The 18282-nt window shown below is 37.0% G+C and overlaps 2 protein-coding genes across 3 annotated transcripts; both read left to right on the forward strand.

Annotated features, from left to right (window-relative positions):
• The first annotated feature begins 2111 nt into the window (after positions 1-2111).
• LOC113283189 (ribosome biogenesis protein BMS1 homolog) lies at positions 2112-8257 on the forward strand. The gene is made up of 12 exons (XM_026532363.1): positions 2112-2250; positions 2363-2581; positions 2690-2780; positions 2893-3011; positions 3716-3906; positions 4069-4279; positions 5438-5698; positions 5889-6131; positions 6559-6762; positions 7144-7320; positions 7406-7522; positions 7866-8257. Exons 2-12 carry the CDS (start codon positions 2390-2392, stop codon positions 8016-8018), a joined length of 1959 nt encoding a protein of 652 aa, XP_026388148.1. The 5' UTR covers positions 2112-2250; positions 2363-2389; the 3' UTR covers positions 8019-8257.
• A 140-nt stretch (positions 8258-8397) lies between these two features.
• On the forward strand, positions 8398-17023 carry LOC113283190 (ribosome biogenesis protein bms1-like). Of its 2 annotated transcripts, XM_026532365.1 has the most exons (13): positions 8398-8526; positions 8812-8982; positions 9089-9188; positions 9331-9483; positions 10112-10260; positions 12780-12833; positions 12938-13147; positions 14306-14499; positions 14618-14810; positions 14945-15187; positions 15294-15545; positions 16045-16450; positions 16555-17023. In XM_026532365.1, exons 6-13 carry the CDS (start codon positions 12783-12785, stop codon positions 16731-16733), a joined length of 1728 nt encoding a protein of 575 aa, XP_026388150.1. In that variant the 5' UTR covers positions 8398-8526; positions 8812-8982; positions 9089-9188; positions 9331-9483; positions 10112-10260; positions 12780-12782; the 3' UTR covers positions 16734-17023. The 2 variants fall into 2 exon arrangements, with proteins under 2 accessions (XP_026388150.1, XP_026388151.1); XM_026532366.1 differs by lacking the exons at positions 8398-8526; positions 8812-8982; positions 9089-9188; positions 9331-9483; positions 10112-10260 and adding an exon at positions 11853-12218.
• Positions 17024-18282: the final 1259 nt, after the last annotated feature.

An 18282-nucleotide genomic window follows, 5' to 3' on the forward strand; every position in this document is an offset into this window, starting at 1 on the left:
ACCCGAGATTTGATCTGATCAAGGTTAGTAATATTCAACAATTCTTTGATATGTCGGCAACATCAAAACCTCCAATCTATCTAGGAGTCGAATTCAAACATGGAAGAGCATCAAACCAAATCTTTGCACCACTCCTACAAAGATTAGCTCGAAAGGCTAAAGGTTGGATGGCAAAATGCTTAAACCAAGCTGAAAGATTAGTTCTCATTAAAACTTCCCTAACCCCAACCTCAAATCACCTTATGCAAACACAAAACTTACCTATCAATGTCCACAAACAAATAAATCGTATCACCAGAAATTTCTTCTGGGGACATGATTCGTCAGTCAAAAAGCTTCACCCTATTGGTTGGGACAAGGTAACAAAACCAATATCTGAAGGAGGATTAGGCATAAGGAAAAGCAGTGATCATAACAAAGCTCTTCTCATGAAAAGAATTTGGAATTTACATGAACAACCCAACTCCATCTGTGGAAGTCTCTTCAGTGAAAAATATTTCGATCAACAACCAATTCTACAAGGCATTGATACCATACCATCTTCCTCCAGCCCACAATGGAGACAATTGGCATCAATAGTACCTACCATGCAACAATTGATATTTCATCGTGGAAATGGGTTATCAACACCAATGGAAGCCAACTGGATCCTACATTCCCCAAACCTAGATCCAATTCAATGCTACCCGGTACGAAAGGTAGCTGATATCATTGATCCAATTTCTCATAACTGGAACCACCAAAAATTAAACAGTCTCCCCAATCTTGTAGCCCAAAAAATCATAAACATCCACCTACCCCAAGATAGCCCACAAGAAAAAATTATCTGGCCACATTCAAAATTCGGAAAATACACTACTTCATCAGGATACAAATGTCTAATGCATAATCAACCTAATCATACCCCCATCCCACCCACTAAATTCCTGTGGACCTTACCGTTTCCACCAAAAATACAGATTTTCTTGTGGAAAGCAATCAATGAAGGTCTACCAACCTTCGCTCTCCTTCATCACATTCATTTGACCAACTCAGACATTTGCCTCAGATGCAATAATGACCCAGAATCAACTATTCACCTACTAATTCACTGTCCAACGGCAACCACTTCTTGGAACACCTTACTTTCTCAACCCTTAACCATAAAAAATTCCAATCATATCCCTACATTTGCTTTAACGCCTCATACAACCATCTCCCAAATCCTACAACAACCAACACCAAAATCTGTCATCTCCTCTTTCTGTTTTCTATTCTGGACCTTATGGTTAGCTAGGAACGAACTAATATACCGTCAAAAGAAAACAACAACAGTAAAAATATTTGCTTGGGCTCAAAATCAATAACAAGAATATATTGCAGCATTACAATCCTTACCTCCGGTACTTCCTGGAGATTCTCCGATAGTCAACCAATCGGGAAGCACAAAAAGGATCTCAACAATCTCGGTAGGATGGTCCATTCCGGATATGAGTTGGATTGAGATTAACACTGATGGAGCAGCCAGGAGTAATCCGGGTCCCGCAGGTGCAGTTTTCATTTGCAGGGACTCAGACGCACGAACGGTAATAGCTTTAGCTCAACCCTTAGGAATTACGACTGCCTTAACTGTAGAAACTTGGTCTCTTCTCTTGCATCAAGAACAACAACAGAAAGACAATGGCCAAAAGTTATCTTCGAGACAGACTCAGAGAACCTCCTGCGCTTCATCACATCTCCTACTACCCCCCCTGGCACATCGCACGGATGATTGAAGAAATAAAAAACAAGATGAGACAGATACCGCAGGTTTCTATACAACACAATTACAGAGAAGGAAATCAAATAGCAGATAATCTGGCCAACCATGCGGCAAATGAGAGTCAAATAGAAAACTTCGCAACCCAAAATTTGGGACCAAGGAATCCCAGATTTTATTAATCAAATTGTTTACCATAATAACTCTCAGTCTCTCACCCAGTTTAGACGTTTTAGTCTTTTAGACACATCTTCTCTTCCAAGTTGGGCTTGGGCATAAAATTTCGGTAGGCCTCACCTAACTAAAGTAGGCCACAAACTTGCCACGTAATTGAAACACCATCCATATATAACCAGACTTTCCCAATTCAGGTTCTTCCTTGATTATCCCGAAAATCGACCCTTTATACCAGTATATTTTATCGCCTGTTTGCGATCGCCTGCGACAGAGAAGAAACTGGCACGTAGCTGTCCAATTCACATCACTAATCTGATTGAAAATCTTTCCAGTCGGTTAGCTCTTCACCTTTTCAGTCCTGTTGGGTTTTAATTGCATTTTGATAGTCTTTTTCTTTTTTCATTTTTTTTTTATGTGATCGAAATTGTCATTTCCCTATTTGATTAGGCTGTTTCCGATTGCTCTCAAGTGAAGATGTCGATTGCTTCTTACAATTTGAGAAATAGAATAGAAACTGATAATCCAGCATACGTAATATATCAAGGAGTAGAGAAGCCTGATGATGATGACATATCATACAAAGACGACAACATTCATCATCCAATTGTTGATCGTCGGATCCGTGATCAAGCTCCTTACATTATTCTCATTCAAGGACCTCCCAGTGTAAGACATATTCATCCTTTTCATCAATTAACTACAACACATTTTTCTGTGTAACTCTATTGATGATGATTTTTTCAAATTTAAGATCGAAAATTGTTACTATTGTAGGTTGGGAAGTCCCTGTTGGTTAAATCTCTGGTGAAGTATTTTACCAAGACACATGCAACTGATGTTCTAGGGCCCATCACATTCGCATCAGGTTTGTGTTACATTATTTGTCTATGTTTTTAGTCTTGACCTGATTTTTATCAGGTTGATTTAACTTTTTTTATACATGGGATGACTTGATTTTATTTAAATCTGCCTTCTAGGTAATATAAGACGGCTACAGTTTGTGGAGTGCCCGGATGATATTAATGGCATGATTGATGCTGCGAAGTATGCCGATGTAGCGTTGTTACTGATTGATGCAAGTTATGGATTTCAAATGGTGAGTTACAAGAATGGGTTTTCTACATGTGTAGAAATCTTTGTCTGTCCTTATACTTGTTACTTGGTTCTCCACCATTTGGTAACTGTTAAAACCAATGTAGTCTGCTCACCTCCCAATGCTCCCATATATCACATTTTAGAATATGTAAATTCAATCCAATGCAAACTTCCTGATTTTTTGTTTAACCTAGTGGAAGATTGTTAGCAGGTTGGATGTCTTTGATTCTCCCTTCGTATCTGCTGTGAAATTTCATGTCTGTCTCATGTCATCTCTTCTTCCTTACTTCTTGCTGTGTTTTTGTTTTGGGACCTATAATAAGTCTACCTTCCCAGGCTTAACGTTCTAGTTCTGCTTTACATTGATAACCAACCCCTCCCACTTCATTTCGTGAAACCAAAAAGCAGACTTGATAAAGATAAAAGATCCATAGTCGTTTCCAAGGGTTATTGAATCTTTGTTTGATGCTACAGTATCCATGTATTTTTTTCTTAGGCATGTTAGTCGAATAAGTGGCGTAAGCATTTCTCCCTGAGTTGAGTTTGTTATGCCTTACAGTAGGTATGGGTATTTAGAAGTTTAGGACTTGGGTGCTTCATGTTTTCCGCGACCTTTTATGTTTTTTTTTGTTTGGAAGTGCATTTAGTTTTCAAAGCAGATTCCCAAGGATTTACTTTATTGAGAATTGCTTTTGTTGATTTCAGGAAACATTTGAGTTTCTTAACCTTTTACGAGTTCACGGCTTTCCAAAGGTTTTGGGGGTTTTTACACATCTCGATGGGTTCAAAGATGAAACAAAACTAAAAGAAACCAAAGAGCGCTTCCAGAATAATTTCTGGACTGAAATAGCTGAAGGAGCAAAACTATTCTATTTATCTGGACTTGTAGATGAGCTGTAAGTTCCTGTTTGAAACTTCATATAATTTATGCGCCTATCATATCACGTTTAATGATAATGTTTGCCCTTACTTTAAATTCAAGAGACTCACTGAAAGGGAAAGGGACAGTAAATTTGAGGAAAGTCCATCTTGGTTTCTTATCCATTATGATTTGACAGGTACAAAATGAGTGAAATACAACAACTTGCAGAAGTCATGTCCACTTTTGAATTTCTTCCCTCGTCATGGCGAGCGGCACATCCTTATGTGCTGGTAGATCGTTTCGAAGATGCTACTCCTTTAGAAAGAGTGCAGAAGGATAACGAGTGCGATAGAAACATACGTTTGTATGGTTATCTTCGAGGTGGTAACATAATAAACGGAGCTAAGGTAATTCCTTTTACTAGGTTACTGTGAATCTGCGAGTTCTTAATTTTCTTCTTAGAGCATCTCCAATAGAGGGTGAAAATTTTATTATTTTATGACACGTAGGATTTTAGATCTTCATTTACATAAAATGCATCTCCAACAGTGGGTCCTATTAATTAGGAAGGGTGTCAAAATAAATACGAAGGTCTTAGAGAAAGTCTTATCTAGACCTTGGAAATGACCTCCATGTCATCTTTTTAATTATATTTTAAATTTTTATCTTTACATAAAATTTTCTAAACCAATAGGAAAAAGGGAATCAATTTTATCATTATCCAAAATAACAAATCCTAGAATTATGACCCCCACCATTGGAGATAGTTCATAAGCAAAGCATTACCATTTTTACCACATACATATAACCCCATAAATAAGGATCTAAATAAAAATTCCACGTAGGATTTTTAGCACCCACTGTTGAAGATGCTCTTAGGTGCACTGAATGTCAAACATGCATTTTATTCCATTATATTTCGGAGGGCTTTGCTTTGTAAACCTGTTTTTGTACTGCGACCTTGTCATATGTCAAGAGCATATCTGATTTCTGTAACACACTTTAGAAGTCGTATAGATATGTTCTTAATGTTGTATCTAGAAACTTTGTTAGCTTTAACATAAAGCTCGTGTAAAAACTAAAACCCTATGAGTGAGAAAATAGAAATTACAAGGAAACTGCCGTTCGGGTGGGGGTGGTTAGAGGTTATAGACAAATACGAAAAACTTATTTTGCTGCATGTTTTCTTCTGAGCTGTTTGCACCTTGCTGCTTTAGAATGGATTGTACACCTTGTTCTTTTTCTTGGATGCTGAGTTAGATTTTCTCATTTCAGTATTTATTTATTTCCGTTTTATTAACTTATTCATTATGGTTCTTCCTGAACTATTGAATGCACAATTCGTAGTGGGACAGAATTAGTGAACACTTCAAGTATTACATCTTTTTGATTTATTCAAACCTCAAGCTAAGCTTTTATGACAGATATTCATATTTTAGAAGCGTCTTGTGGAAAAGTCGGGGTGTACAAGAGATTCTGAGCATACTTACTTTTTCCACTTATTCTGCCACAAGTTTTACTTGCATTTATATCCAACAAACTGACTTCAGATGTTTTTTTTCCAGGTGCATATTGCCGGGGTTGGTGATTTCCGCATAGCTGGTGTTACAAGCTCAATTGATCCTTTTCCTTTATCAACTGAAATAGAAGGGGAAAATGATCTCGCAGAGCTACCCTGTTTGGAGATTGAGGCCTTTAGAACAGGGGAATATGTAAGGCTGGAGGTTCTTGACATTCCTTTTGGGATGGTTGGAAAATTTGATCCCTGCCATCCTATTCTCGTTGGAGGTATCAGTCTTGAAGAGGAAAATGTTGGATATATGCAGGTTATTATGCCTTCTCTAAGTTACATCACACTACTGCAGTGTATGTTGTGTTGTCTATTACATCATTTCAGAGCAGTTTCACTCTTTAGTTTTGTTAGAAATTGGAAATTGCTATTGTTCAACATACTGATAGCAAGACATACACTCTCTACAGACTATAAGATCATGTACTATCTGCTGTACTATTTAGGTGAAGCTGAAGCGACATAGATGGCATATGAAGCTGTTGAACACAGGAGACCAAATCATTGTTTCAGCTGGTTGGAGACGTTACGTGACAACACCAATTTATGCCATGGAAAACAGCAACAATGGACACCATCGAATTCTCACATACACTCCCGAACATAAGCACTGTCTTGCGATGTTTTGGGGACCTCTTTCACCCCCTCATACTAGGGTAGCTGTTGTACAGAGCGTGCCGGACAATAAGGTCTGATGTATTCCACTTGAACTTGGATGATTTATTGTGCTATTGATACTTGTTTAATTTCTGTAATGGCAAAAAAGGGCAACTGTCTACAATAAATTAAAGGACTATTAACCATCTGTCTATGGTCATATCACTTGCCCTTGATTCCTTGAAAGCATCTGACCAAAAATCAGACAAAACTAAACCCTTTTACTTCTGAAGACATTATCCTGCTCAGAAATATGATTTTTTTAATAAAGGGTCCGTACTTGAATTATTTTGCATTAGTCATCTACAACATTTTGGTTAGTGTACGGAATCTGTTATTATTTTGTATTAAAGGGGCCAAACTCCAATTATTTAATACAATGATGTGATGATGCTGCTTAATTATTCTCGACTTGCTCATATCATTGTTTTTAACGGTAATGGTCTGCTTATGAATCAGGAAGAGTTTCGGATTACAGCAAAGGGAGTCGTTCTTGATTTTAATCATGCCTCAAAGATAGTGAAGAAAACAACCAGGAAAGGAACTCCTTGCAAGATCTTCAAGAACACTGCTTTTATTCAGTTTACATCAGATGTTGGGACTGGTAGGCTTAGGGGTACACCAATTCGGACTATGAGTGGAATTCGCGGGAAGGTTGATGAGGTATGTGCAACAATCGTAGAAACAAAGTCCTCTTGTTTATCTGCTTATGAGTGTTGTTATATAAGTTCTCTACTGGGTATCATTATAGATTGCAATTCATTAGTTTTTGTGATACTAAGACTTCATGAAATTCCGGAATTCTTCTTCATTCGTACAGAAAGTCAAATGTTGGGATCATTTCTGTGTTTTAACAGCTGTTTGGTGTGTTAGAGTCGGGAGTAAATGTTTCTGCCAGAGAACATCCAAATTGTATACACGCTTGTGTTGAACTTGTTTTTTGTTTCAGGAGCTGTCTTGAACTTGTTTTTTGTTTCAGGAGCTCCATGATTTATGTGAAGTTTTTCTTTTGCTTTGGTTTTTAATCTTATATTTGTTGGGCAGGCAGTAAATGGAGAGGGGATTGTTAGATGCACATTTAAACGCAAAATTCGTAAGAGCGATGTTGTTTTCTTTCAAGTGTTGACCCCAGTTGATGTTCCTTACCTCATCAACCAATTCACAGCAACCCTGGGATCACATGACTTTATTGTTCCTGTTAAGACGAATCCACGTAAAATGGTTATCTCCCAACTCCGATGGTATAAATTTACGACCTACAAATTTGCATGTCCACAGCTGACTTCTCTTTGGTTCAAAATTCCAGGATGACTGCGCTCAGAGGGGGCAGATTCATAAACAACGACGGCGTGTGCTCATCAAAGAGGGGGGACCTTTTTTCTTGTCTTGTTCAAATCCACTGGAGTTGATTTATTGGCATGAGGTAAGAACATTTTGGCTGGTTATGCTCTTTCAATTTCTGTATACAGTAATTGCGGAGAATTACTTGATAGATGATTCGTACCTCCTTTCTTCCATCTATTAAAGTGTAACCTAGAGCTTTGTCATATTTGTGGGCCTGTGGCCCTTCTATTAAAGTGGGTTCCGTTGTAATCTTGTTATCCTGAATTGATTTCAAACAAACTGCTAGTTGGGTTAGAAGTTTTAGAATGAGAAGGTATCGAAAATATAACAAAAATTCTCTCCAAATGTCAGATCTTGGATACTTTAAATGAAAGAAATGTTGTTTCTCCGTTTAATAGCTCGATATACTGTCAATTATACAGAGACAAATGAAGCGGAAGGATACACATGAGTCCAAGGAAGAGGAAGAGAGGAAGAGAAAAAAGATGTTGAAGAAAATCAAGAAGGGAAAAGTGTTCGAGTCTAAGCCTTTAGCATTGAACAGCGATAGTTCGTATGAGTTATGCTATATGTAGGGGGGTAAGAAAAACTGTCTCCTTGTGCCGATCCAATTGAGAGAGGAGATCTTCGTAAAGTCGGTTAGTTTTAGGACGATGATTTTATTTAGAGTTTGTTTTCTAGTGTGTAATTATTTATGTTTTGCGTTCAGCCATCTACAACATTATGGGTTAATGTAAGAAGTATGTACTTATCTATTATGTGCTGATTAAATAGGCCACCCTCCAGTAATTTATATATAATGTGATGTCAAGAAGATACTGCTCCATTAATGTTAGTATATGTACTATGTGGAACGGTGGAATGTTCTTGTCTCAGTTAGTTTGGCTGTCGTTCTTATTCTAACCATGCCGCAAAGAAAATGAACTCTTTGCAAGATGTGATGTTCTCAATCTCCAAATTTTTGTGAGAAGGTTTTGCAGGCTCCTGTGAAAAATGCAGATTTTAATTTCACTATCAGCTGTTGCGGCAATATATAAGCAACAACCTCTTCTCCAGTCTGTTAGGTACTTCTATTTTCTGTAGGTAAGTGAAAATGTCCATTTCGTCTTCTTTAGAGGATATTGATTATCCATATACTGTATAGAGGAAAGAGGTATCACGATGATGATCATGACATATTCACCTTCATTATTTCAAACTAATTAAGCTTTCGATGTTTTTATATTATGTAGCTCTTCATATGACATTTAATTTTATATTCGTTATCTTCACGTATTATCCGACAATAATTCAATGTAAGAACAAAACGTAAAGTTGCTCCTCGATTGTTGTTGATTTGCTCATATCTGTGTATTTTCTTATTTGCAGATTGGTTAGCATTTGAATCAGGAAGACTTTTAAATTAAAACCAAAGGCTGTCGGTCTTTGATACTAACCATGTGGCACAGCTTATTAAGAAAACCAAGCAGGAAAGAACTCCTTACAGAATCTCATAGAGGACTGCTTTCATCAAGCTTACACCAGATATGAAAATTCTAGGTTTGTAGGTGCACCAGTTCAGATTACGATTGAAATCCAGTTCAGATTGCGACAACTGTAGAAACAAAGTCCTCTCTTTTTATTTACTCTTTGACTTGTCTTACAGCTCTCCAGATGATAGAACAGCAGATTACTGCATGAAAGAAAGTAACTTCTGTGGTCATTCATATTGGATGTTTTCGCAAGTGTCTGTTGTGTCATAGAAGGTAGGAACTGTTTCTCCATGTGAATGTCCAAATCGTATACACGCTTGTGTTGAACTCTTTATTGTACCAGGCCAGGGGCATCAAAATTCGTGTTTTTTTTTTTCTGTGTTTCTAAGTCTAATTGTTATTGGGCAAGCTGCAGAAGGAGAGGAGATGCTATTTGCACTTTTAAGGACGGGATTCGTAAGAGCAACGTTGTTTTCTTGCACATGCCCTTGCCTGTTTAACCGACGCAGTCCAGGAATCATATGACCATGTACCGTATTGTTCCTGTTGTCAAGGATTTACTGAAAAGGTCATATATCCTTAACCTTTTTTTTTAATACGAAAAATAATTTTATTGAATTAAGCATGAGATGCTAATCGAGTTTCATCAACTGCAATAGCAGTCATAAGCCAAGATGGCAGATAAAGTTGCCATTCTTGGGTACTAGAAAAAGAAAAAGCTTTTTTCGCTATATTGTCTGCGACATTATTTCCTTCACGATGGACAAAACTACACTTCCATGTGGTAAAACTATTAAGAAGATAAATAGAGTCTCCTATTATGCCTGCATTGGTCCACTTTACTGCTCCCTTAATCCCATTGATTGCATTCACTACTCTTTGGCTGTCTCCCTCCAAGTGAATGTGTGTAATTCCTTTCTCCTTTGCCCATTTAGTTGATTCATAGGCGGCCAATGCTTCAGCGTGCTCTGGGTCTAGAGCTCTTGTGCATTGTCCCCTAGCTCCATGGCTTGCACCTGAAAAATCACGACTTATTAGACCAAGACCAGCTTGATTATTAAACTTGCAGAAAGCTGCATCAAAGTTGACTTTGATATCTTGATTATATCCTTAACCTTAACTCGGTTGGTTTTTAGTTTACGGCCTACAAATTTTCATGTGTCCACCGTTGACTTCTTTTTTTGTTCAAACTCCAGGATGACCCTGCTCAGAGGGAGCAGATGCTTGAACAATGGCGTGGTGTTGTCATCTGTGAGGAGGGGGAATCTGAATCTTTTCTGCGGCAAATCTGTCAGAGATGCTTTATCCTTGTGATACGCTTTTCTGGCTGATTCACAGCTCGTAGGTAAGTGGCTAGCCATCCAATTTGTAATAAAGGAGAAATAGCTCATGCAAGTTTTCTTACTTCTGTGCAGCACAGCACAGAGCTTAGATGAAGAATATGCTATCATTAAACAAAATGATTATATCTTACATGTCTAGTACTTGCATGGTCAAACTAGTAGTAAGAAACAGATTACCATGAACTAGTTGAAGAGGCAAATTAACATTCATCCATCTTTTGACTCTGCTGTTGTTTCCAAGCAAAATTGAATCACCCAAACATTGCATTTAAATGATGTCAGAACGAAGTTATGGTCCACCCTCCCTTTATTTTGAACTATTTATGCTCCCCTTTTTAATCACTTCTGTTTTGTTGATGTCTGTTGGTGTTGGCTCTGTGAACTGTGTCTGATATTGGGAAGTCCCGCATTTCTAACTTGGTCATTTTCATATCCCCTGGTTTTATCAACAATTGGCTACATGGAGGTCCTCTTTAAGGAGTTAGTGCTGGATATGTACATAATTTGTGGTTTTTACAATAGTTGTATGTCGGATTTTATTTGCTTACAGAAAATGCATGAACCTAACATCTTAACAGACAACCGAGGGAGTCACAGCTACTTATGATCTTATTACAAGTTGTAGGGTCTCCAAGATCTCTAGGTAAAAAAGATGACCCTTTACTTCTTCAGAAAAATAAGAATACACGTTACCCAACTCACCTTCTCAGAGATATTCCTTCTCATTTAATTTGGCATATCTAAACGAGATTTTTTTTTTATGACAAACTAAGTTTGGCATATATATAAGAACATCTGTTTCAAGATTGGAGAGGGCTTCTAATCCCAAACAGATGCCACATATGCGGAAAAACGCTTCTCTACACCTATATTGCAAGATGGCTTCAGCAATTTGGATTATTGCTCTATCTCCAACCTGCAAGTGGAATTGGGGTTTCCCTGAATCTGATTCTCCAGCTGGCATGGTGCTGGTCATCAGAAGGTGTGTATAACTTTGGGAAAATCGTTTGCCCTTGCATCTCGTGGCTGCAATATGTTGGTCTAATCTCTTGAAGGAAATCAAAGCCTTCTTAGACAAAGCTAAACCCCTAAAGCTGTCTTATAACCTAGTTAGAGGTTACCGTCCACATTGATATTCATGGTGACTTAAGACTCGTGACTGAATCAGGATGTTGATTTGATTTTCTAGTTTGTGTAGTATGTAAAAATTAAGATGTTGGGTGTTAAATTATGGACATCGATATCAAACACCGATCAACTTCATTAGTATTACTTTATATCAGATAGACGTGCGTCACAGTCATATTCATGTTTGATTCCTCCACATAGCCTATTTGTAATTTGATTTAAAACTCTATTTTGCTTGGTTTTATTAGTATTTTTTGAAGATTTGTCAGGTTGTTCATTTTCATCTTTCTAAAACAAATTTTCTTTCCAAACAAGTTCAAAATAACAGTTGTGCTCCTGTACACTATATACCAACTGGCGAGGTGAATAGAACGTCCGGGAAAGTAGTCCTAATTAAAAATGACTTGGTGGTTGGTTAATCCGTTTAGATATACTTAATTATACATTACTAATTAATTATAAATGATTAGATGCAGACCAGTAAGTGTTTCTCTGTAATACCCTTACTTTTAATTGGCATTTATTAAGCTCTTAATACAAATTATTGTAATTGTATAATTTAGTAAGGGACAGTATAGTCAGTAAAATAATATCCCGCCAAAAACCAGTGATTAGAATTGTTTTTTATTTTGAAAAAGACTCTCGGTATTTCTTTCTCTCTTTTTATATTCTTTCTTCCATTGTTTCTTTTTTCTTTTCTCTCTCTGTCTGTCTCTCTCCTTTCTCCATTTCTTTCTCTTTCTCCGTTCTTCTAATCCTTCCTCTTTCTCCTTTCTCCGTTTCTTTTAATCGGTCTAAAAGATTTTTATTGCAAGATTCATCTTCAGTTGGGGTAAGTGTAAGAAAGTTGTGTTTAAATCTTAGGGTTCGGCCTTGGAGACATATGAGATCTTTTTTTGGTTTTTTAATAGTGGGTTTTTAAAAAAAAAAATTCTTGTTACTTTGTTTTGTTTATTACGTGGACTTAAAAATCTTAGGGTTGTTTTGTTCATTGTTATTGTGAATGTTTGTTTGTTTGTTTGTTTGTTGTTTTTTTTTTTGTCTGTTCTCAACGAAAATATTATCTAACTTACTCGTTAATGTTATTGTTAGTGTGGCGATCCCTTGAAAGCTTTAAAAGTTCTCACTGTAGCATTATGCTTGTTGAGATTGTTATCTAGTGGTGCTAGGCCTTGCTCGTCTGTTGAGATCTTGGATCATATCATCATGTTTAGTCTGCATCATTAATTGCTTTGAAAGTAATATGAGACCTGCTTTCATTTCTTTGATTGTTGTGTTTAGTCTGCATTATCCCTTGTTGTTACTGTATTTATGACTATCGCTGGTGTTTCTAAGACCACAAAATCTTTTATGCTAGTGCAATATTAAATTTAGTTTCATAAAATTTCGCAAGGGTATGGAGGAAGAACCAGCTCCACTTATCATCCTTGTGCAAGGACCTCCGAAAGTAAGAAAACCCCTTTTCATTTTTTGGATTGATGTATTGTTTAGAGTAAGTGTCAGACTAGTAATTTTAATGTTCTAAGGTAATGTAATTTTTGGTCTTTGTAGGTTGGAAAGTCCTTGTTGATTAAATCACTAATTAAATATCTTACGGATCAGCATTTAACTGATGACCAAGGCCCCTTCGCAATTGAATTAGGTAAGCAACGACGTTTGCAGTTTGAGGAGTGCCCATATGATGTTAAGGGCATGAATGATGCTGTAGACCATGCCGATGGAGTTCTACTTCTGATTGATGCAAGTCATGGGTTCAAAGAGGTGAATTGGGAAGATGATTTTCGTATGTGTCACACTAAAAATGATTTGAGAACAAAATGTCTGACAGCTCTTCAAAATGTTTAGAAATCTAGGTTGTATTTGATGCTTTTACCCCCTGGGCTTTTCTTCAGCTTAGAGGTAGAATGGTAGATCATGACCAACTCTTTTATTACCTACGTATATATGTTATGAACTGTCATGGTTCTCTTGTAATATCTTTCCCTTCTCCTGTTCTGCGTGTGTAGTCAGGGTTTAGTTTCTGTAGCATTTATGCAATATGTAATATTTGAAAGCATTAACGAAGCTAACACTGGTTTCGGTTTTACATCAAACACACATTTAATTGCATTTTGCATGCCTAACATATAGGTGGTTTCTAGGGTTATCACTAATTTCTCAAGTTCCATTATGTATTTGATACAATATCAATCCATTTTGATGGTTTAGGAGGTTGTTTAGCTATTTCAGACACTCCTTGGGCATCTTAATTAGATAATATGTTCTTTGATTAACCTTCGCATTTATCCCTGATTTTGGTTTGCTGCACATTTCATCTGCGCTACACAAGCTTGATGTTTCATGCTTGTGTTTTAGATTTTCTACCTCAAACTCCTCAAACGTTTCAGTTAACCTTTATATAATACCCCACTGCCTAAATCCTTCTTGCCGTGTCAAAATTCACACAGACAAAGCACAACTGAGTCTAGCACTGGCACAAACTTCAGTCCATACACAGGATTAATAATTGCATTGCTCTGTGTACTGCTTGTGTGCTCTTGGAATTACAGTTATAGTGTCTGTAATATATTATCTAGTGTTGATATCTTGTATGTAACCTTACACAGATGCACTTTAGAGACTGAAATTGCTGATTATCGTAGAAACACAGGATTATTGACACTAGTAAGTATGTCACCATATCTGCATGTGTGACAAAACTTATTCTTAACTCACCATGTCTGAAACCTAGTACCAGAATCTGACTCAACACACATTTCTATAAGTTTCAGTCCTTTATTGTATTCAAAAGTAAAGTAAGTTCGTTTTGCAGATAAAATATCTTAACTTCTTAGATTTATATCTCTATAAGTACGGCGATTTTGAAAGAAGCTTGTTTCTAAGGATCTATTTGCTGGAAATTGCTTTTGTTGATTTCAGGAGACAGTTAAGTTTCTTGACATTTTAAGATATCATGACATTTTGTGGGTTACGAGTCTTCTTACACATCTTGATGAGATCAAAGATGAAGAAGAACTAAGGAAAACCGAAAAGCATCTCAGGGATTACAGAATCCGTACCACAGCTATGGATGAAGCAGAACGATTTTACTTTTCTGGTCTCGATCATGAGCTGTAAGTTCCTTTAATGATTATCCGTAACATTTAGTGATAATCTTTGCCCCTGTATTGTAAAGATTCACTATAGTGAATTCAAGGAGAGTTTATGTCGGTTCTTTGTATGATTTGACAGGTACAAAATGAGTGAAATAAAAGAGCTGGCAGAACATATGTTGGGTTTAAAAATGCTTCCCTTGTCATGGCGTGTGGCACATCCTTATGTGATGGTGAATCAAATTGCTACACGCTTGCATGAAGATAATGAACATGTAGACATAAATATCTACGGTCATCTCCAAGGCTTTGATATGAACAAAGCAGCTAAGGTACCTCCTTTAGCTATTTATTGTTGGTCTCTCATATATTAGAATATTTTATTTGTGCACGAAATGCTAGACATGCGTTTTTGTCTATCATTTTTCATAATTAGAGACGCCTGACTTGAGATGTTGTGCTCCAGGTACATGTGTTTGGTGTTTGTGAGTTTCCTGTAGCTTATGTTACAAGATCAACTGATTATTCCAGACCTCTACCTACTATTATTATAATGAGATCAGATGATTGTCCCTGCTTGGAGATTAAGGGTTTCAAAAAATGGACCTATCTCAGGTTGGAGGTTCGAGATATTCCTATTTCAATGTACAAAAAATTTGACATGAAAGATCCTGTTTTCATTGGAGAGGAAGTTGTTGGAAATTTGCAGGTTTGTGCTTTCTCTATGTTTTATTTTACTACTGCACAAGTTTGTACAATTTTATTCATTAATCATATAGCTCGATACTTAGATTTCAGTGTGGAATTCTTTTTAGGTTTATCAGTTATGCCGAGGAACAACCACTGTTGGTTTAAAAAATAAAAGAGAGGTTCTTTTAGGGGCTGATGGCCGCCATATGCCAATATTAACAGCTGAGGAAAAGAGAAGAAATCGGGCAAACGGAATACTTGAAGCACCATTATCCAAAGGCGTAACAAAGATATATAAAATTGGAAAGCATATTGTTGCAACTGTAGCTGGATGCTCTGGTTGGATTATACCAATTATCAGCGACTTGCAGAAAGAGGTAATAAACATTCCAAAAGAGAATGCGAACTTCATTCTTTTCAGTAGAAAAACTTTTCGCGTCTGAATTCATTGAGAAAAACAGACTAACAACAAAGAAACTGGATCATCTGATCACAAGACACAAGCAAAAAGCTAGTGACACTACATACTGCCCACCACAGCGTTCCAGTTACATAAAACCATGCTTAAAGAAATGTCCTTTAAGGCCTTAGAGCTACTAGACCAGTTACACAACAGACACTTTACACTATCAACCAGCACCTCAGCTGTTTTATACTTTCCTGCAAACATTCAATTATTCCTCCAACTCCATTTTTTTCTTCAACAATATCCTTCACTTTTCTTGTCTGAACATCCAAAATCATTTTCAACCATTTTTCTTCTATTACTGTTCTTTCCTTCAACAAACTTTCTTTCTCCTTTTATACCTCTAAGTTTTTCTTTGATTTGCACAGTATCCATTTCAGATGTTTTTGACTATTTTATTCTCTCTTCAGGTGTCTCTGTCAAGAACGGGGTATATTCCTTTGGACTGTGCAAATTCTGCAAAGAACTTCCTGAATGACGAGAATTTTAAGCTACCTGAAAATATTTCTTGGAAAGGAGTTCCCGAAGATTTCGATATCCAAAAAGAAAGCTGCAGTATTATCTTCGGAGGTTACTCAAGCATTGATGACCAGTCCGTTCCATTAACACTATATTCTGCCGACAAACAAGAAGTCCAAGAAATCCTTGTTTACCATAGCCACGGATCAGGTAGTAAGTACGCGCTGGAAGTACTTGAGAAGCAGGCTCATATTATCAAGAAAGGGAATAAGGACACTGATTATTATGCGGATTTGATATTAAAGGCGATAAGCGAATCAAGTAAAAAGGATCACAACACTGGAAATATGGTTCAAGGTAAACTGGTTTTATCTTCCTTAGGTTTTTAATACAGTACTAGCAGGACCAAAGGCTTATTACTTAAAAAGGTATTTTCACTAACTGTCTATTTTTTTAATCAGTTGTTCACCTCATCAAAGACTGCGACATGAGAGTTTTACGAAAGAAAAAAGCCAAACGAATTCCATTATATCTGCTTCGGAAAAAAATTGGAAAGGCGAACTATGCTCTCCGTCACACAAAACGTAACTATGCTCATAGGAAATCGAAGTGGTTCAAGCTGGCCTCGCATATGCCCTGAAACAAGATTAGTGCTTTTTAGTACAATTACTTTCCGTTGTATTTGAACTCTCCTGTTTAGCTCGTGCAAAGACCTTCAATGATATAACTCAGCTGATGATCAAATTTTGAACGAGTTATTGAATTTTGGGTTGATGCCATATCTGGTACAAGTACAGTATACTTCTATTTCGGGTTTTTGCGTTTTTATGGGTGCTCAGGCATGTTTATTGTGTAAGTGGTCTTTACATTTATCTCTGAGTCGAGTTTGTTGTGCCTTAACAGTATGGATCTAGAGGTTTAGGACTTATAGTTAGTACAAGTGCTTCATTCGTGTTCTTTATGACCTTTTTATGTTAGTTTCTATGTGTTTATAAGTACATTCGGTTTTGTCTTGGTACAAAATTAGTGAAAGGGCAACTTTCAGTAGCCTTTTTTATTTGATTGGAACAACTTTCAGTGGCCATGCCCAATAAGTTGCAAAAGAATTAACAAGTGCGACAGGAGCATGAGTTTTTATGGTTATCTCCGTGGTAGTAGCACAATAAATGGGGCTGAGGTAGTTCCTTTTGCTAGGTTACTGTGAATTTCTGAAATCTTAGATTTTACTTTGCTGCATAGAATTTCAAAGAATGTATATCATTCAATTGTTTTTCGGTGCTAGAGATATGCTTTGCAAACCTATTGTTTTATTGTGACCTTGTCAAATATCATACTATCATGCTGTATATGATTTTGGTTTTTGTTAAGACGAGCATATATCTGAATCACAATTTTAAGCTCACGCAAGAACTGAAAACCGAAGAGTGATAACATAGATATTACAAGGAAACTGCCATTTGTGGCGTTGATGTTACAGACAACTACGAGTAACTTCTTGCATACTAGCAATCAGCGTCAACCTACCTGCTTTAGAGAGGAACTTATACTTCCAAGGTGCTAACTTCTTCTCCATCCGTTCTTATCCACTTCGCAATCTCCTTGGCAAGGTACCCATGTATTCATTTGCCCTGATACTCCTCATAGAATCGTCTCCAAATTCAACTGGAGGCTGGAGCCCTCTCAAAACCATTAAGATAGCCATCATCCTTTGCACTTCATTGACATTCACACCCGTCATAGGTATCAATGTCATCAGCACAACTGCAAATATGAAACCATTGCGCCTTCTGCTTGCATCTGTAAGCCATGAATATTACCTCTCTGCCTTGCTCCCTGCATCAGTTTTGAGAAGATTGTCCACCACAAGCAAAAACATGAATGACGATAGTGAATCTCCCTGCTGAAGTCCTTTGGTTGGTTTGAATTTCATCACTCCATATATATCTCATACCACCGAATTCATTCACTATGATCACAAAATTTCATACCATATATATCTCATACCACCGAATTTCATCACTCCGTATATATCTCATACCATATATATCTCATATCTCCTTTGGTTGGTTTGAACTCCTTGGAACTCCGAGAATGCGCTAGGCATCACTACTGTCAACCTGTCTGCCAGGAGCTTTGAAATCACCTGATGGATGCTCTGCCTTCTCGGGAACTATGTTGTAAAAGGCGCT

The sequence above is a fragment of the Papaver somniferum genome, chromosome 5 (assembly GCF_003573695.1).
Source record: "Papaver somniferum cultivar HN1 chromosome 5, ASM357369v1, whole genome shotgun sequence".
NCBI classification, from domain to species: Eukaryota; Viridiplantae; Streptophyta; class Magnoliopsida; order Ranunculales; family Papaveraceae; genus Papaver; species Papaver somniferum.